Source organism: Festucalex cinctus, chromosome 3 (genome assembly GCF_051991245.1).
Source record: "Festucalex cinctus isolate MCC-2025b chromosome 3, RoL_Fcin_1.0, whole genome shotgun sequence".
NCBI classification, from domain to species: domain Eukaryota; kingdom Metazoa; phylum Chordata; class Actinopteri; order Syngnathiformes; family Syngnathidae; genus Festucalex; species Festucalex cinctus.
The window spans coordinates 28,216,205-28,232,792 of NC_135413.1; the positions used below are offsets into that span (position 1 = coordinate 28,216,205).

General features: G+C 43.6%; 1 protein-coding gene across 2 annotated transcripts in view; it reads right to left on the reverse strand.

Moving 5' to 3' along the window:
• LOC144016340 (A disintegrin and metalloproteinase with thrombospondin motifs 20) overlaps positions 1 to 6,784 on the reverse strand; it is a 103,506-nt gene extending 96,722 nt beyond the window's left edge. For both annotated transcript variants that reach the window (XM_077517338.1, XM_077517337.1), the window contains exons 1-2: positions 6,652 to 6,784; positions 6,198 to 6,550 (exon numbers count right to left, since the gene is read on the reverse strand). In XM_077517338.1, the coding sequence (XP_077373464.1) occupies positions 6,198 to 6,550; positions 6,652 to 6,742 (444 nt within the window). In that variant the 5' untranslated portion in view covers positions 6,743 to 6,784. The remainder of the gene's footprint in view (positions 1 to 6,197; positions 6,551 to 6,651) is intronic.
• Positions 6,785 to 16,588: the final 9,804 nt, after the last annotated feature.

Consider the following 16,588-nt stretch of genomic DNA (forward strand, 5'->3'; position numbering starts at 1 on the left):
TATATTTTCCCCCCAAATGTTGAATGAATTCCAAGTTGTAAACTTTTTGGATCTTCCAACTTCCAAGATACCACAACTGTTTTCTAATCCAAGTACCAATTAGATCCATATGAACTCAAAAGGGCACATATGAGATTCGTTTCTTTTTGTGTGCGTTTGTGTTGCAGGCAGGACCCACATTACACCCGAAGTCAAATTGTCCATTTGAAGCATGCCGACCTTCTCTCGTTGATGAATTTCCCTGAAGTCAGCATGGAGCGAGTGGAAAAGCATCTACTTGTTTGTCCGTATGGATTTATCATTTTCAGGGCAGCAACGACAAGCATATTTGGCTGCACTCATTTTTGACCTTGTAAACAGTTGTCAGGATCAGCATTAATTGAAGGTTACTGAGGATATTTGGTTCATTTTTTTTTTTTTTTTTTACTGTTTTGGGTACATAATTAAAAGATTTGAGTGCTTTAACTAAAACCAAATCCAATCGTTCCACTTCTAATGTACCATCGCTGACTCCTGATACACCCATGTATCGAGGCACACACAAAGTCACATCAACAATGACAAAAAATGGCGATGATGTGACCCTGACAAACATTTACTCATTCTCCATGATTTCCTATGGGATAAATTGACTGCAAATCCCGCCCCCAAATTTGATCTTGGAGGTTCCGCAGCCTTAAGATTGACGGCCGCTACTGCAATTTAAAGAGTAACAATGATTTATACGTAGCAAGTGGTAGTAGATGTTTACCTATCTTGTAAATCACCATCTTATAGCCAGTTAACTTTGATCGGTTGCATTCCGCCGGCAGAAACAGGAAGCCGCTTTGTCAAGTGGATGTAGGGCGGGAGGTGGGTGTGGGATCGGGGTGGCAGAGTTTCCACGTTTCCCAGCAAGAAGGACACAAAGGTTGCTGTTCAGCAGTGGGTGCTGAACTGGACGTTGCCGCCGAGGGAAGGGGGTCGAGGGGGTTTGGGTGTGGGGGTTTTCCCATTTGAAGCTGGGTCATAGTCGTGACATAGACAAAAACAATCAATGGGGAAGTGCAGTGGAGCTTTGACTCACAAGTGCAATTCATTCCATGACCATGTTCGTAACGCAAAACGCTCGTGTCTAAAATTATATTAGTGTGTGCCGTGGCCACCAGAGGGCAATATAATTCAGACATAGACACACAAGGAAGAGTTTCACAACTGACTCAGTCAGATGCTAGTCATTCTTTTGCAGAGTATAAATAATGTGAATGTATACACGAATATATTAGGGTTGCAACAATACTGGCAATATCGTGATATCGCAAACTGCCACAATATATCGTCGTGGTCATGTCATGATATTGAAAGCCGCGCATCTGTTAAATGAATCAGGTTGATTTCCATTTGTGCAGTTCTAGCACCCTCTGGTGGCTAGTTTTTTTTATTTTAGTGCAATTTAATTTTCACAAGGCATGTTTTGGCCCTTCTATGTTTAAAATCCATGATAATGGTCAGATGAAGGGGAACGTCAATAAGTCAATAAGTGTGGGTGCATTAGGAAGTAAGTGCCTCAATATTAAGTGTTATTAGAGATCATAGGTTGTTTATATGTATTGCTGTAATGTACAAAAGCACAATATCGTATATATATATTTTTTTTTAATATGAGCTCATTTTTTTACAATATTGTGACTGTTTTTATTTTGTATCGCCAACCTCCCCACAATATTGTGATAATTATCATATCGTGACGTTCATATCGGGATAATATCGTACGTTTGGATATCGTTACATCCCTTGAATATATGTTGCAAACTGTTATGTTGAAACTGTCTCAATTTGTCCGAAAGGAAAAATGAACAAATAAAACAAACAAACAAGCAAACAAATATATGCCTGACAGTATTGTTACTTTGTCTGTCTGAGTTATTGCACCATTTGCGTTCAAATATCTGGTGATCAATTAAAGGGGACTATCCCGCTACACATCTATGGTATTTTGAATGGTCTGTTAGCATTACGCTAGCAGACATTCAATGGTCTCATTCTGTTTAATGACTTTCCTTGTTTCTCTTTAGTTTGACTAAGTTGCGGTGGTGGCAATAAACGGCAAAAAAAACAAAAACAAAAAAACACCTACTGGTACATAGCGTAGGATTGCAGATTTTATATTTCAGAATGACGGCGACCTCGTTTGTCACCGAGCCCGACTGGCCGCACACTTCTTTTATACCGGCCGGTCAGCACCTCCGGGCAGCTAGCGTTTCCCACGGTGCGAACAAGCCAGGACTTTTACTGGCTTGGTCATCCGCTCGTCCTTCACGCCGTTTTCGTCGCTTTTCAGCTCATTCCGAAAAGGCCAAACGCTCCCGACGACGCACCATTTCTCAGCTTTGAGTAACTCCGGGCGAGAAAAGGGGAACCTGCTTCTTTTTCCCCCCTCCAGAATGACTCTTTTGTTTTAGGGCTTCATTATTCCTTAATGACCTCACCCTGACAAAAATGTGGCCAAGCCATTAAGCTCCAGTGATCAGATAGGGACACATTTATGACCCAATAGCCTCTGGTGCCGTCTCCATTGTGTTGTCATTCTCAATGAGTGATGATGCGGATAACCAACAAAGATTGCTTGAAAAAGGATGCAAACATGTTTGGATAAGCGAGTCATTCATCAAAGTCGGCCAGAGGGGCAATTAAAGGCTGATTAGCCTGATCAATTTAGCATACCTCAGGTCTTAAATTGCTTTGCAAACATGGAAAGCACTTAATGGAGTGTCCTCTTTCTCCCGGTTTACGTCCTCTCATTCATCAGGAGGGTTGCAGCGGAAGCTTTGCAGTTGAACACAATGCATTCTGGGACACTGGTTGTTCGGATTTGGAAACAAATTTTTCCCCACAAGATAAAAAAAATAGTATAAAATTGTATTTTGTTTGTTTTTTAAGGCGGTTGTCAGGTGTTAACCCCATTTTCTGTGTATTGGATGTTGATCAGTGTTTTTGAGAGAATTTTTTGGGTTTAATTGTGACTACTTTTATCAATGCATTTCAGTGGCCCTGTACCCTCTTTTGTGTAGTTACTTTTTTTTTTTTTTTTTTTTACATTTTCTGGGCATTACATCGGCCATTGCTTCTGGTGGGATTTGACCTCCTGTGCAAAAAAAATGTGTGCAGCGCGATAAAAAGATCAATGATTGATCAATTTAAGCGGATTAAATATTACCTTATAACAAAAAAAAGCAAGATATTGATTTCATTGCATTTATTTATGAAATTTGTACTGGCCCTTAGGGGAAATACATATATTTTTTTTTAATTCTTCAGCTGGAACTGAACTGAACTTAGTCATTGTGGTCAGATTTACAAACAGTTCTAAAACCCGCTAAGTTTTAACACACAATCTTCAGTCTTCTGCTAGAAATCAAATGTCAGGAAAAGCCTACAAGAACATCTGAACTTTTATTAGGGGGGGGGGGGGGGGGGGTAATCAGCGGCCATTTAAATGGTGAGATCTCATTTAAAATGAGTTTAAATGGGATTGGTTAATTTTGAGCACAGCAACATCCCCGGTTATAAGAAGGTGTGACACTTGTGCAAACACATGATCTCAGCTGTATAATTTTACATGCCCCCTCTAAAAAATAAAAATATACACACATTAATGGTAGAAAAAAAAAAGGTTTAAAAATGACTTATCCTTAAGTCGTTTTTTTATAGCAGAAAAACCTGGCATTCGAACCGGGGTGTGCACACTTTTTATATCCACTGTCAACGCTATCCTGGTACAGTACAGGGTGTGGCCATCTAAAATAAGGATTATGTCACCGATAGGGATTCTACCCGGGATATTAGTGTCTGCATGGCGGGGGTCCCGCCAAACAGTCCGCCGCGCCAGAATTCGGTGGGAGTGGCGGCGGTCAAAATTTGCCAATGGCTCTGGGCCTTTTGCGGCCCATGAAGTCATCCCCCTTCACCGCTTATCAGATTCTCGAGAGCAGCATCCAGCCGCTCGTCTCCTCAGCACTTATATTGGCCCAGTAAAGCCATTTTGCGGCAATAAATTTATAATAACCTGAACCTGAGAATTTACAATGCTGGTTCCCAATCTCGATTTAATCCTAATCAGATGTATTTTTTTTCCCCCGCCTTAACTTCTATTCTATAGACATGGAGTGGCACATACTGTAGTATCCGATATGGCTGTGTGTACATTTACAGAATACCTGAAACAACTCACAAGGGCGCCCAAATTAGCACGTTAAGAACTCACAAGTGTCAATTCCCGGCAGTGACGACCCAGAAGAAAGCAATAACATATAAGCGACATAAGAAATATCAAATGTGACATAGCTTTTGCTTGTCCTGGGCTGACCCTTCCTGTTTGACTCTTATTTGATTTTGCTTTGCTGACTCTGCTGCTAACGATTTAGTATCGTTTGGTTTAGCTTTCAAATGATTCATTTTCCTATTCACTTGAAACATAAACCTGTTTATTGCACTCCGCTTTTATTGTACCTGCACCAGATAATGACAACAACAAAAGCTCTCTACACAGTATATTTTGCAGAGTACATTTTACGCTAAAAAGAGTCTATTTGGTCCAACTGTAAACAAAGTAAAATTTACACTTGGACAAGAGTAAAATACTCAGAGATTCTAAGTACCGTATATTTTAGGGGTTTTTTTTATTTTTTTTTTAGTAAGTTACGCAAGTATTGAAGTACGAACTTACAACCTTCACCTGTAGGCCTATATGGCAAAAACATATAAATGCCACACAGTAGCACCTTCGCTTCAATTCAAAACCTCTTGACTGGCAGGAGCGCAAACAGAACAGAACCACGCCAAATTGACAAATCAATCAACTCGCTCTGTCGAGCGCTTGTCATTAGTGTCACAGGTGAGCTCAAGCCTATTCCGGCTGATTTTAGTCAGCAGTCGTCAATCATGGGGCACATATTGACAAAGTAGCATTCACGCTTGTTGTACTTTCACACCCATAGGAACAAGAGAGTTTTTAATTGGACTAACAGGCTCGGAAGCAATAGTAACCAGATAAAATTCAGTCCCATGGCTGTAACCAATAACAACTTTGTTGGTCTCTATGTTGTCAGAAGGACGAGTTTGCATTCTTTTTACATGTAAAATAAGGCTATAAACAAACATTTAAAAAAACAACAACCACAACATTCAAACTCAGGACCTCGCAACTAACTGTGAGGCACACGTGCAAACCGCTATACCGCAGTCATGGTAAGTAGTACTTCATTTATAGAGCGCAAATCCACCTTACAAGGCCCTCAAAGCGCTTTGCATTCGACTACAGATGAAGCAGCATCAGGAGTGACTGAGGGTTCAGTATCTTGCTCAAGGATACTTCAATGCGGCCACAATGGCAATAGGCTCGGAACCCACAACCGCTGGGTTGGGAGACGACCACTCTACCACTGAGCAACAGTGATTCTTCACAGGTCCGAAAATTATTTATTTACAAATGCATAATTTTTCATCTATCTACTGTAGGGGTGTTAAAAAAAATCGATTCGGCAATATATCGCGATACTAGAGCACGCAATTCTCGAATCGATTTTTTTAACATCCAGTTTTGATGAAAATATATTCAACAAAACGTCTAACTTTCATACCTTAAGCATGGAAGAATGTTATATTAATGGAACATTAAGCCTTAATATTTTATTTCAATGCTGTTCCAACATGAAAAAGGTTACAACCTGTTTGTTAAATACAGTGGCTCGCAGTTATCAAACTGAAGTTTCAGATCAATAAATAATACATTTTCATACAAATTTACTGAATGGTATATTCTAAATTTGAGTAAAAAAAAAAAATCGCAACAATGGACTTGTAAATTCTTATCGAGATTAATCGGTATCGAATCGAATCGTGACCTATGAATCGTGATACGGATCGAATCGTCAGGTACGAGGCAATTCACACCCCTAATCCACTGTATGGATAGTGACAATAGAGACACAACAAGTAAATGGCCTTTCATTAGATGGCAGAACTGACCTGTGTGTATCCACTTTTTTTTTCACATTTGCCATGAACATTTTTCTAATGTAGTTGGGAAGCACTGGCAAGTTGCACTTGTAGCAGGTTTATGGCCGACACGCATGGGTGCAAATGGGGTTGCAGCAAAGAGGGAGGAGGAGATGGTGGTGAGGGGTGTCAAAAAAAAAAAAAAAAAAGTGGGTACTCACCAGGCCGGTGCACAGACTGAACACCGCCGGCTGATCCTCCCGGGAGTTGACGTGTCCTCGGAAGAAGCAGTGGCGCATGTCGGCGGCCTCCTCCTCCGACCGACTCTCCTCGGACGCTCCCAAGTGCGTGACCGCGTAGGTGGGCGCGATGAAGTCCGAGTGCGCGCTCAGGTTGAGGTGGAAGCGTTGTCCGAACGCGTCGATCCGGTAGTGCAGCCGCGGCACGGACAGCTCGTCGTTTAAACTCCTGCGCCTGCGCCTGTAGTGCAACGTGTGCGGGAAGGACTCCCCGAAGTCATTGAGCCGCACCGGGCTGCTGATTTCGTACGATGACAGCTGCTTGATGAAGACTTCTGCAAGGGAGAGCGGAGAACGTGCTGGAGTGCGCGACGAAAGTTGTCATAACTCGCATTCTAGTGGACTAAAAAAAAAAAAAAAAAAAAAAAAGTCGTACCTTGTTTTGGATGCAACCGGTACTGCGCGGCGAGCCGCACAAGCGCTGACAGATGACACGCGAGTCCCACCAGCCAGATTGCACACTGCATGGTTCCCGCGGCGGTGCTGTCCTGCGGCGGCTCCTTCGTCGAGCTCTCCCCCCACCCCCCGCCGCTCCCTCTCTCCTCGTCCCCCAGGCCGGCTTGTCAGCGGCGGCAGGTCGCCGGATCGACGGAGGCTCTTCGCTGCAGCGCAAGACCCGCTTCGTGCGCGCGCCTCATCGCATTGCCCCCCACCCCCCCAAAAAAAGTAGCGGCCCAGACTATTTATTTATGACACATGCAACCCACCCACCACCCCCAAATACGCACACGCACATACACACACTTGTGTTTCCCCCCCTTTTGCAGGGAGTTAGCCGCCCGGTGCAAACTAGAGAGTGTGCACTGAAAGGAGGGAGCGGTGCCAAGTATGCTTTCCCTCAGCCATCCCCTCCTCGACCACCCTGTGCAAGCCCAAAGCGCGCACACGCATACACACACACTGAAACACCAAAGCATATGAAGCAACGCCCCCTCTGGCCCCACAGAGCCAATGGTGAGAGAGAGAGAGAAGGGTGCCTCCATGAAATAGCTCCATGCGTGGGGCCATCCTTCTGGACTGTAATGACAACAATATTGTGATGCACAATGTCGCAAATGGTGGTAATGTGCACCGTAAACAAGCCGTGACATGACTTCTGAAGTGAAAATGAAGGGCTGCTCTTCGTGAGCAGCGCAAATCCGGCGCTACGCACGGCGTAAATCCATGCGGAGATGTGTCTCGTCCAAGAAAATCTGACTGTACCCAAATCAAACTCACTCAAATCACATTACTCTACCTGCGCCAATATTTAGACATGGTCCAAGTCGATGCATCTTTTTGCCGCCAAATGTTACATTCTGTCAGGCGTATCTCCTCCAGCAACACATCAGAACTTCCCAAGGAACACAAATAGTCTGTTTTTGCTATTATGTCATCACTTGTGGGGAAAAAAAGAGCCAATCAAGGCCAAAATAAAGAGCGCGGAAGGCATTGTGGAGCCATCGTTCACTGTCGCCTGCCACCACGAGGCGCTCAGCTTGTCGTTAATCATTTGGGCCGCGTTGAAGTCTTACGTAAAGTTGATGGACGTATGAAAAGCACTTTTTGTTTTTGGCATCCTTTTGAAGAGCCCCGTCGCAGCATTGTGACTCATTGGATCCGCTGGGCTCACCGGAAAACATTTGTCTTTTTTTTTTTTGGATGCAAAGCTTCTTGTCACAAATAGAAACAGGCCATGGATGTTATTCTTTTTTTTTTCCAAAAGCTACAAGGAATGTGACACTTTGCAGATAAAATCCTGACCGGTCAAACTTTAATCAGCAGTGTGACACAGTATTCAAATTAGTTTGAATTTGGAAGGTTTTATTGGAGAAAGTGTATCAAGCTCAAAGACGTCAGGGCATAGCCTCATGGGAGGTACTAATCGTCCTATCGGATGGCTCTGATATCATCACCTATACTGCTCAATAATATTAGAGAGAACTGGCGATATTGTGGTTCTGGCAGGTAAACGAGACCGTTTTGTCGCATAATTAATAATAATACGTTCTCACCAAATCCGAAAAGGCGAACTGGAACGCTTCATTCGCGAGCGTTTCACCGTAGCGGAGGAGGCGTGTCCCTTGGTGAACAAGGAAGTGGAGCACTTTAGCGAGTCGACAAAAAGTGAGCACCGCCAACTACTTTCACTTTTTTTCCTGGGACTAAACAGCCGTGGCACTATTTTCTCCTTTTTTGAGGTACGTGATAGCACTTTCGCTTTTTTAGTGGCAATCGGGCGGCCAGCATTTGCGCTAAAAATAGCTTTGTCGTTAATAATAAGCACTGCTGCTAAGTCGGTACAGTTCAAAAGCAAGTAAACAGACTTATCAGCACTTTCTTGATCATCATTCTGTCACGGCTGACCGTGTTGTTGCGCACGGGGTGTGACGTGGCCCGTACTCGAAGCCGATTGGCTGCCGCGAGGCGAAGCGCGAAAAAAGTTAAATTTTTTGAACTTCGACGAATATGCGAATGTGCGGATTTTCGTCGCGAATGTGCGGATTTTCGCTGTTGCGCATCACGTCCCGACACGCGAAACGCGTCCTCCGGGCCGCCCCACGCACTTTCCTTCCGTTGCGCGCGAACTCCATCGACTACAATGCAAACGCGCCGCCGAATCGCCGTCCCTCGCTTTTGGTGAGAACGCAGCATAAGATTGCAGGAGAATACATTTCTTCTTGGTGTGTTAACAGAAGTGTTGCTGGTGTCTGTGGATCTCACTTTGCTTTATCTATCCTTCCCTCCTTCCTCTCTTTAGTTTTTCCTCTGGTCACTTGAGATCTTAATTTATTAGAAGTTTGAGGTTTCTGGGGTTGGCATAAGACTCTGGTTTTGTAACCACGCAGGAGGGGTTTGGTTGGTGCTGGATTTCACTTTGATGGATTGGATGTACTGGCTTCTATGGATCTCACTCTGCCTTATCGATCCTTCCCTCCTTCCTCTCTTTAGTTTTTCCTCTGGTCTCTTGAGATCTCGCTAAATTTGCTGGAATTTAGAGGCTTCCGGGGTTGGCGTAAGACTTTGATTTTGTAATCATGGGGAAGGCAGGAAGTGTTTGGTCGGTGCTGGATTTCACTTTGATTTACCTTTCTTTTCTCTTTATTTCTTTTTTTTTCTGACCTTTTCTCTGGTCTCCTGACCATTTAAACCTCACGACTCTGGCAAGATTCTGAAGTACCTGGTTAAGGCGAAGGGTAATGGGATATTTATAAGGTTTTAGGTGAATGAATGAGTATAAATTTATACGTATTTGCACGCACGCACACGCACGCACGCACGCGCACGCACGCAAACGCACGCAAACGCACACACGCAAACGCACGCACACATACACACAAAAAAAAAAAAAAAAAAAAAAAAAAAAAAAAGAGCAATGATGACAAGACGTTGAATCGGTAAGACTACCGAATGAACAATTCTGAGCTCTTAAAAAAAATAAATAAATAAATAAAAAAAATAAAAAAAATAAATAAAAATAAAAATTAAAAAAAATTTTTTTTTAAAAAAAGAAGTGTTGCTTTCTTTGTTTCATTGCTTGCAGCATGATCACACGCACTTCTAGGAAGATGTTTATAAAACCAGTGAGTTGATGGACCATGTGCCAAGGAAGAACCTATTAAATTTCTGGCCAGATTCAGCCGTTTTCATATACTTGGGCTCTCCTCTGTCATAATGAAAGGTTTTGGTAGAAGGGATGTTCCAGATGTGCAGCATGTCAAGCATAATAAGCACTGCAAGGAATGTTGACTCTTTGAATCCCGTACAGCAAATAGGTGCCAAGGACTTGAACCATCATTTGGGCTTGATACCCGTTTCTACTAATGAGTTTACATCCCCCATGGCATACTTTAAAGTACACCATGTGAGCGCAGTCAAGCTTGTTTGGATTGTTGTGACTATCAGTACGCTCATCTGTGACTGTATTCTTCTTTCTTCCACAACCCCCCGCCACCCCCCCCCCCCTTGAGGGTCTCGACACAAGGTTTCTGTCTTGTGTGTTTATAATAGACTTTCTTGGAATCCAAATTCAGAGCGAGGCCCCGGTACAAAAAGGTCCAAAGCTGTTTTGTTCGTGCGGATTAAAGACTAATGGCTGCGAGTTGTGCCACTCAGTCCCTGCTGAGTTTGGAAACGCATACATTTCTCTCACAGATGTGGCAAAGGCCGCCTTCGTCATCCTCAGGCTGAGGTCATCACTTGAAAGATGCTCAAATTACTACAAACTGCAAAATAGCTAGACTGTGTTTTTCTGGGGGGGGGGGGTGATCAGGGTTCTCATGTGTTAAGCATCACTGGCTCTGGTATGCTATGGTATTGTGCAATCCTCTACAAAGTTTGACCCCTGGGATCAGGGGTCAACATGATTTGGTACCCTAGGCGAAAATGTACATGGTAGCCTCCCCCCAATCCCATAAAAAAAAAAAACACACAAAAAAAAATTAGAGATATATTATATTTAATAGCACACCACGCAATAAATACCAAATTCCACAAACAAATAAAAATAAGAAAAATAACAGAAGTACAATGCAATGCAACTTTTTATTGCAATTTTTGAAAAATGACAGTATTTAAAACCTCAAAATGTTTTCACTATGTACATTAATAATTGTGTAAGATACAAAAAATAGTAAATGTATAAATATACAAACGTCGATATATCGTAAAACTTTGGCAATAAGGTGATTCACAGATCATGTGAATAGTGTGCAAAAAAACGTCACTAAATAACTTAGGAACATAACGGCAAATACTTAAAATAGTGCACGCCGGGACCTCCTTGCAGCAAAGGCATCAATTGGTGCGTCAAAGGATAGCTGCCTGGATACTTCTTGATTGATGCTGATAAGTGCCAGTCTAGTTAGCCGTTCTTGTGACATGGTAGACCTTAAATAGTTTTTTATTAGTTTAAGCTTGGAAAAGAATCTCTCAGCTGATGCTACAGTCACTGATATGGTAGCGGCCACTCTGAGTGCTACCCACATGTTGGGATAGATTTCTCGAAGTTTTTTTCTCCTCTAGAAAAACTATAAAAGTTCCATGCTTGACATATTGGATTTTGGCCAGGTAAGAAATGACTGCATCTCTGCTAAGAGTTTTTATTTTATTTTTTATTTTATTTATTAGAGTACATATTGCACAAATAAGTAGACCCCGAGAAAAAGGCTAATTGTTAATTCCAGGCCTAGCAGACATGTTGCTACCCATAACAGTCATGGAGATCATAGAAAATACTAGATGTCGTCGTTTTTGTTGTGGGTTGCATTTTTTTTTTTTTTTTTTTGCATTAGTTAATTTGATTAAATTGAAGATTTTGTAATCTATGCATCCTATTACAACCTTACTTTCATGTTGTGAGTCAAGTGCGTATTCTACAGAAAACATTTTGTCAATATTTTGGAAATTGTTCTTATGTTTATTGAGATATTGAACATCCATCCATCCATCCATTTTCTTGACCGCTTATTCCTCACAAGGGTCACGGGGAGATATTGAACAAAATCTTTCAATTTTTCAAAGGGGGCATACTCATATATGCTGAGCACTGTACATGATGCAGCAATAGCTGATATAACTGAAATAGTCACCTGGATCTAGAAGATCGAGCTTTGTGTCACTCAAAATACTGCTGATTGGTGCTTGACTGGCTGTTGCTTCAGCTGTACATTAAACAAAATACATCACTTCAAATTATTTTGGTGCTAAAGCAGGGAAAACAAATCCATTTGCATTATGATAGAATACAATGTCAGAAATTATGGCTGTTTGTATTAAATGCACCATTCATGCACTTACATTCAGTAGCCTTTGGTGAAGATGACACTGAAGGATTGTTTACCACAGCTTCTGCAGGTGCTTGTTGTGGCTGCAAATATTTTCTCAGTGCATCTAGTTAAAAAAAAAAAAAAAATGCATTTACTATATAGATTTTTACATTAAACCAGCACATAATTCTTATTTTCAATAAATTAATAAATTAATGTGGTTATGTGAAACAATGACTTGTGCAAATCCATTTGCAGGTATCTGGACTTACTGGCTGTTTTAGTTTAAACTCAGCACACTCTTGTGTGCAAAGTAGCTACTAGCATGGATGTAATGGTGCAATGGTGATGTAATGGTAAACAAGTTACAAGCAAGCTAAGAAGCTAACGCTATTTTCGTGTTTATTTTATAAACAATGATGATTGACTGACATACATACCTCTACCCTGGGCCCGTTTTTCCTCCTCCTCCTTTCGCCGCTTTCTTAATGCAGCACCTGAAGGCTTGGACCTTTTCATTGTTGTCGATGTCAATGTATAAACAACACAAGTGTGCCAACCATCTATCTATCTTTCTAAAGTGCTGCCACTACACGCTGAGATGATATACGACCCCTCCCCCTACCTTTCATTCACTGTAATCGGCAGCAGCGGGTCAGGTTCAGGGCGCCAGGACAGCAGGTCCTCACAGTCAAACTCACAGTCATTTATTTGAAAAAGAAGTAATAAAAAAAAGGAACTTAATAAAATATATTTGCTATATAACACATCTTATGTTTGAAAACACGAGAGGGGGGGGGCTTTTTGTGTTAGTTTTTTTTTATTTTATTTTTTTTCCCTTTCTGCAATTTGGCGCCCCCTCCACAAGATGGCGCCCTAGGCGACCGCCTAGCTCGCCTGGAGCCTAGGCCCTGCCTGGGATAAGATAGTGGATAAGGGGCGGCATGGCTCAGTGGTAGAGTGATCGTCAGTCCTTTCAATGTCAAGGATTGACCATGTCTACAGAGTTGTACAATTCGGTCCAGGAAATGCAACGTCACCGTCATTACGTTATCCACAAACAAGAAACAATTTTTTTTGTCAAGTTTCCCAGTTCTCCCGCAATCGTAACGTTGCATCCATCAATCCTTCACTTCAACCCATTTCCATACATATTGTTCAATGTAATGATGGAGGATGGGAATCCCAAGCATTTTAGGGTAAGATGCAGAATACTCCCTGGACTTGTTGCCAGTCACAGAGAGATTCTCTATGGAGCATTGAACTGACTGCATGAAACGTCATTGAAACAATTTCAGTATGTTCCAGGACTGAAACAACTATGTTGTATTTGTTCTTGAAACTTTGTGTGTGTGTGTTTTTTATCTTGTTCTGTGGGAATCGTGTGGTTAGGACGTCTGCCTGAGGTTTTCGGTTCAAATAGCTGCTTGCAGATCTTGATTTGGATTCGTCTCGAAACTGACGATGTGGTCTCTTTTCGAGGGGAATAGTGATCTGTGCAATCTGCTTGAGCACCAAACTTTATTATTTTTTTTATTATTTTTTTGTGTGTGTGCGTTTGCGTACGTTTGCATGTGTGCGTTGGCGTGTGTGTGTTTGCGTGCGTGCGCGTGCGTGTGCGTGCAAATACGTAGAAATTTATACTCATTAATTCACCTAAAACCTTGTAAATATCCCATTACCCTTCACCTTAACCAGGTACTTCAGAATCTTGCCAGAGTCGTGAGGTTCAAATGGTCAGGAGACCAGAGAAAAGGTCAGAAAAAATAAAGAGAAAAGAAAGATAAATCAAAGTGAAATCCAGCACCGACCAAACACTTCCTGCCTTCCCCATGGTTACAAAATCAAAGTCTTACGCCAACCCCGGAAGCCTCTAAATTCCAACAAATTAGCGAGATCTCAAGAGACCAGAGGAGAAACTAAAGAGAGGAAGGAGGGAAGGATCGATGAGGTAGTGAGATCCATAGAAGCCAGTACATCCAATCCATCAAAGTGAAATCCAGCACCAACCAAACCCCTCCTGCGTGGTTACAAAACCAGAGTCTTATGCCAACCCCAGAAACCTCAAACTTCCAATAAATTGAGATCTCAAGTGACCAGAGGAAAAACTAAAGAGAGGAAGGAGGGAAGGATAGATAAAGCAAAGTGAGATCCACAGACACCAGCACCCACTGATTCAAGGGGCTGTGGGAGGGAGAGGCAAATTCTGTTTGAGTTTCAGTAGATGCTGGTGCGATGGATCTGGCAGGCATAAGGACCACCACCAAAGAAAGAAGCCGTCAACCGCGGTCCAGCAAAGCGAGCACCGCCCCCCCCCCCCCCCCCCCCCCGGAATCCCCAGGCCACGGCAGAACCAAGGCCACCCCCAAGCCACCCGAGCGGACACCGGTCGGCGAGCCGACCCAGACGCCCGGAACACCCCCGCCCCAGCCCCCGGCCCACACCCCCGAGCCCAAGGCCGCAGAACGAGGCCCGGCGGGCCCCCACAGCGCCCCACCGGTCCCCAGGCCCCATCCCCCCACGACCCCCCCGCACCCCACCCAAACCCGCCACCCGCCACGACCCAGGCCCCCGCCACCCCCCGGCCCCCAAACCCCCGAACACACCCCGACCCCCAACACCCAACCCCCCACCCACCCATACCTGAGCACCAAACTTTAAGTAAGGCACTCAGTGGAGTAGTGGAACAACTCCAGAGCCACTCTCCCTCTCGCGGTTCAATGGGTTTGAACTCTCCAGTCATAATCGTGATCTACGACCCCCGATACACGTCAAAGTCTTGCCTTTAACAGCCTTGTTAAGCAATCTTGTAACGTCTTGGCATGTCGTACAGATGGCAACATGAGAACAGACAGCGGCAGGGGATCTAAAAACAGGAATTTTGTCTGCACATCTTTGACAATCAGATCAACTTAACAAGTTACAGACTTTGGGAAGGTATTCCTGTTCGTCACAGCTGCAGTATTTAGACTGCGACTTTCTGTGCATGGTGTCACAGGTTTGGATCATCTGAGGATCAGCATGAATGGAAGTCACTGGGGTGCAGAAAGCGGCGTCACTCGAGAAGTTACCATAACAAACCGCAAACCTCCCACCCCACAATCCCCCCTTCCTTGGTCCGTTCAGGTGGCTCTCATGGTGCACTGATCAAGGAGTTCGGCCACCTGAGACTTGTGTTGGCTTGCATTGCAGATTAAGCTCCCCCCGCACCCCAACACCGGCTAAAGACGCTTCCGCCCCCCCTCTCCCAATGCCGCAACGAGACTTCATAAGCCGCAGAATTCCTCCGTGGTCTTTAAACGCAGTATTCCATCAAACTTTTTTTCCTGCTCCCATTGAGCGAGGCAGTGACTGTCAGAGCCCCGCAGACAGCAATTAAACAAGGTCAAAGCGGCGGTCCTGCCATCTTGGTGATGAATCATCACATTATGGCAAAAATAATGAAGAAGATTACTGTTTACTAAGAGCAACTGAACAATAAAGGCAGCTGGATACAAGTGATTCAATCTCTCGGCCTTGCATAGCTTCGTGTATTTTGACAGCGCTACTACTGTAAGACCATGACATCATAGCCAGCTTTGTGGCCTGACAATTGTGCATTTCTCTAACTCTTAGCAATGCGGATGAGGCAAATACTGACGGAGCTTTTCAGACCTTTTTTATGCACTGAGAAATTGCGGTTTCCAACTACTGAATAAAACGGATGAATGTGACCCTAATTATTACTGTGAAGTAAGTTAACCCATTAGCGCATTACCGCATTTCTACCATTAGAGCCGGGAGCGCTCTCGGGCTCTTCTACTTTTAAACCGGGGGAAAGCAGACACGTCTTTCGCCCAATTCACACTGACTGCGGAAAGGATGCGGTGCGTTTTCCGTACGGCTTCCGCACGCACTGCAATTCACACCGCATGCGTTGCGTGTACGGAAATCTGCATCCGCCAGACCACAAGGTCACGTGGGGTTCACGCTGCAGAGTTGAGTTCACGCGATAACAACCATGTATATAGAGTCCTATTTTTTAATCAATAGCCACGCTTGCCTGTTGTCACATCGATATGCTTTTTGTACATTATTTCTGGGACTTCTACCATGGCTAAGTACGTTTTGTGTTTAAATAGTGTCTTAAATGTCCAACTCATGTCATGCTATGTAGCTAGCTAGCTTCCCTCCCCAAAAAAACGAGTATGTAAACGGTTTTATTTTGAAATATACCGGATTTCCTTTGATGCGAGATGCGCGACTTCCTGTCCGGCCCCTGTAATTTCTTCAGCTTCATGAAAATCCGTGCATGCAGCGTATGGAAAAAATAGAATGCTTGCGGAAACCTTCCGCATGGCATCAGTCGTTCCGCAACGCAGACGCACCGCATCGCAGCTGGTGCGAATTCACACGTAGACTTGAATGCGTTCTATCCTTACGGCGTCCGTACGGAAAATGCACGCGTCTGTTCTGCAGCCAGTGTGAATTTTTTTGGTCCTGTTTTGATGAATTCTTGGTCTCTACGCTGATGAAATGCATTAAAATATACACATGATGGTGACGTGGGCCTGATAGCATGTCCTG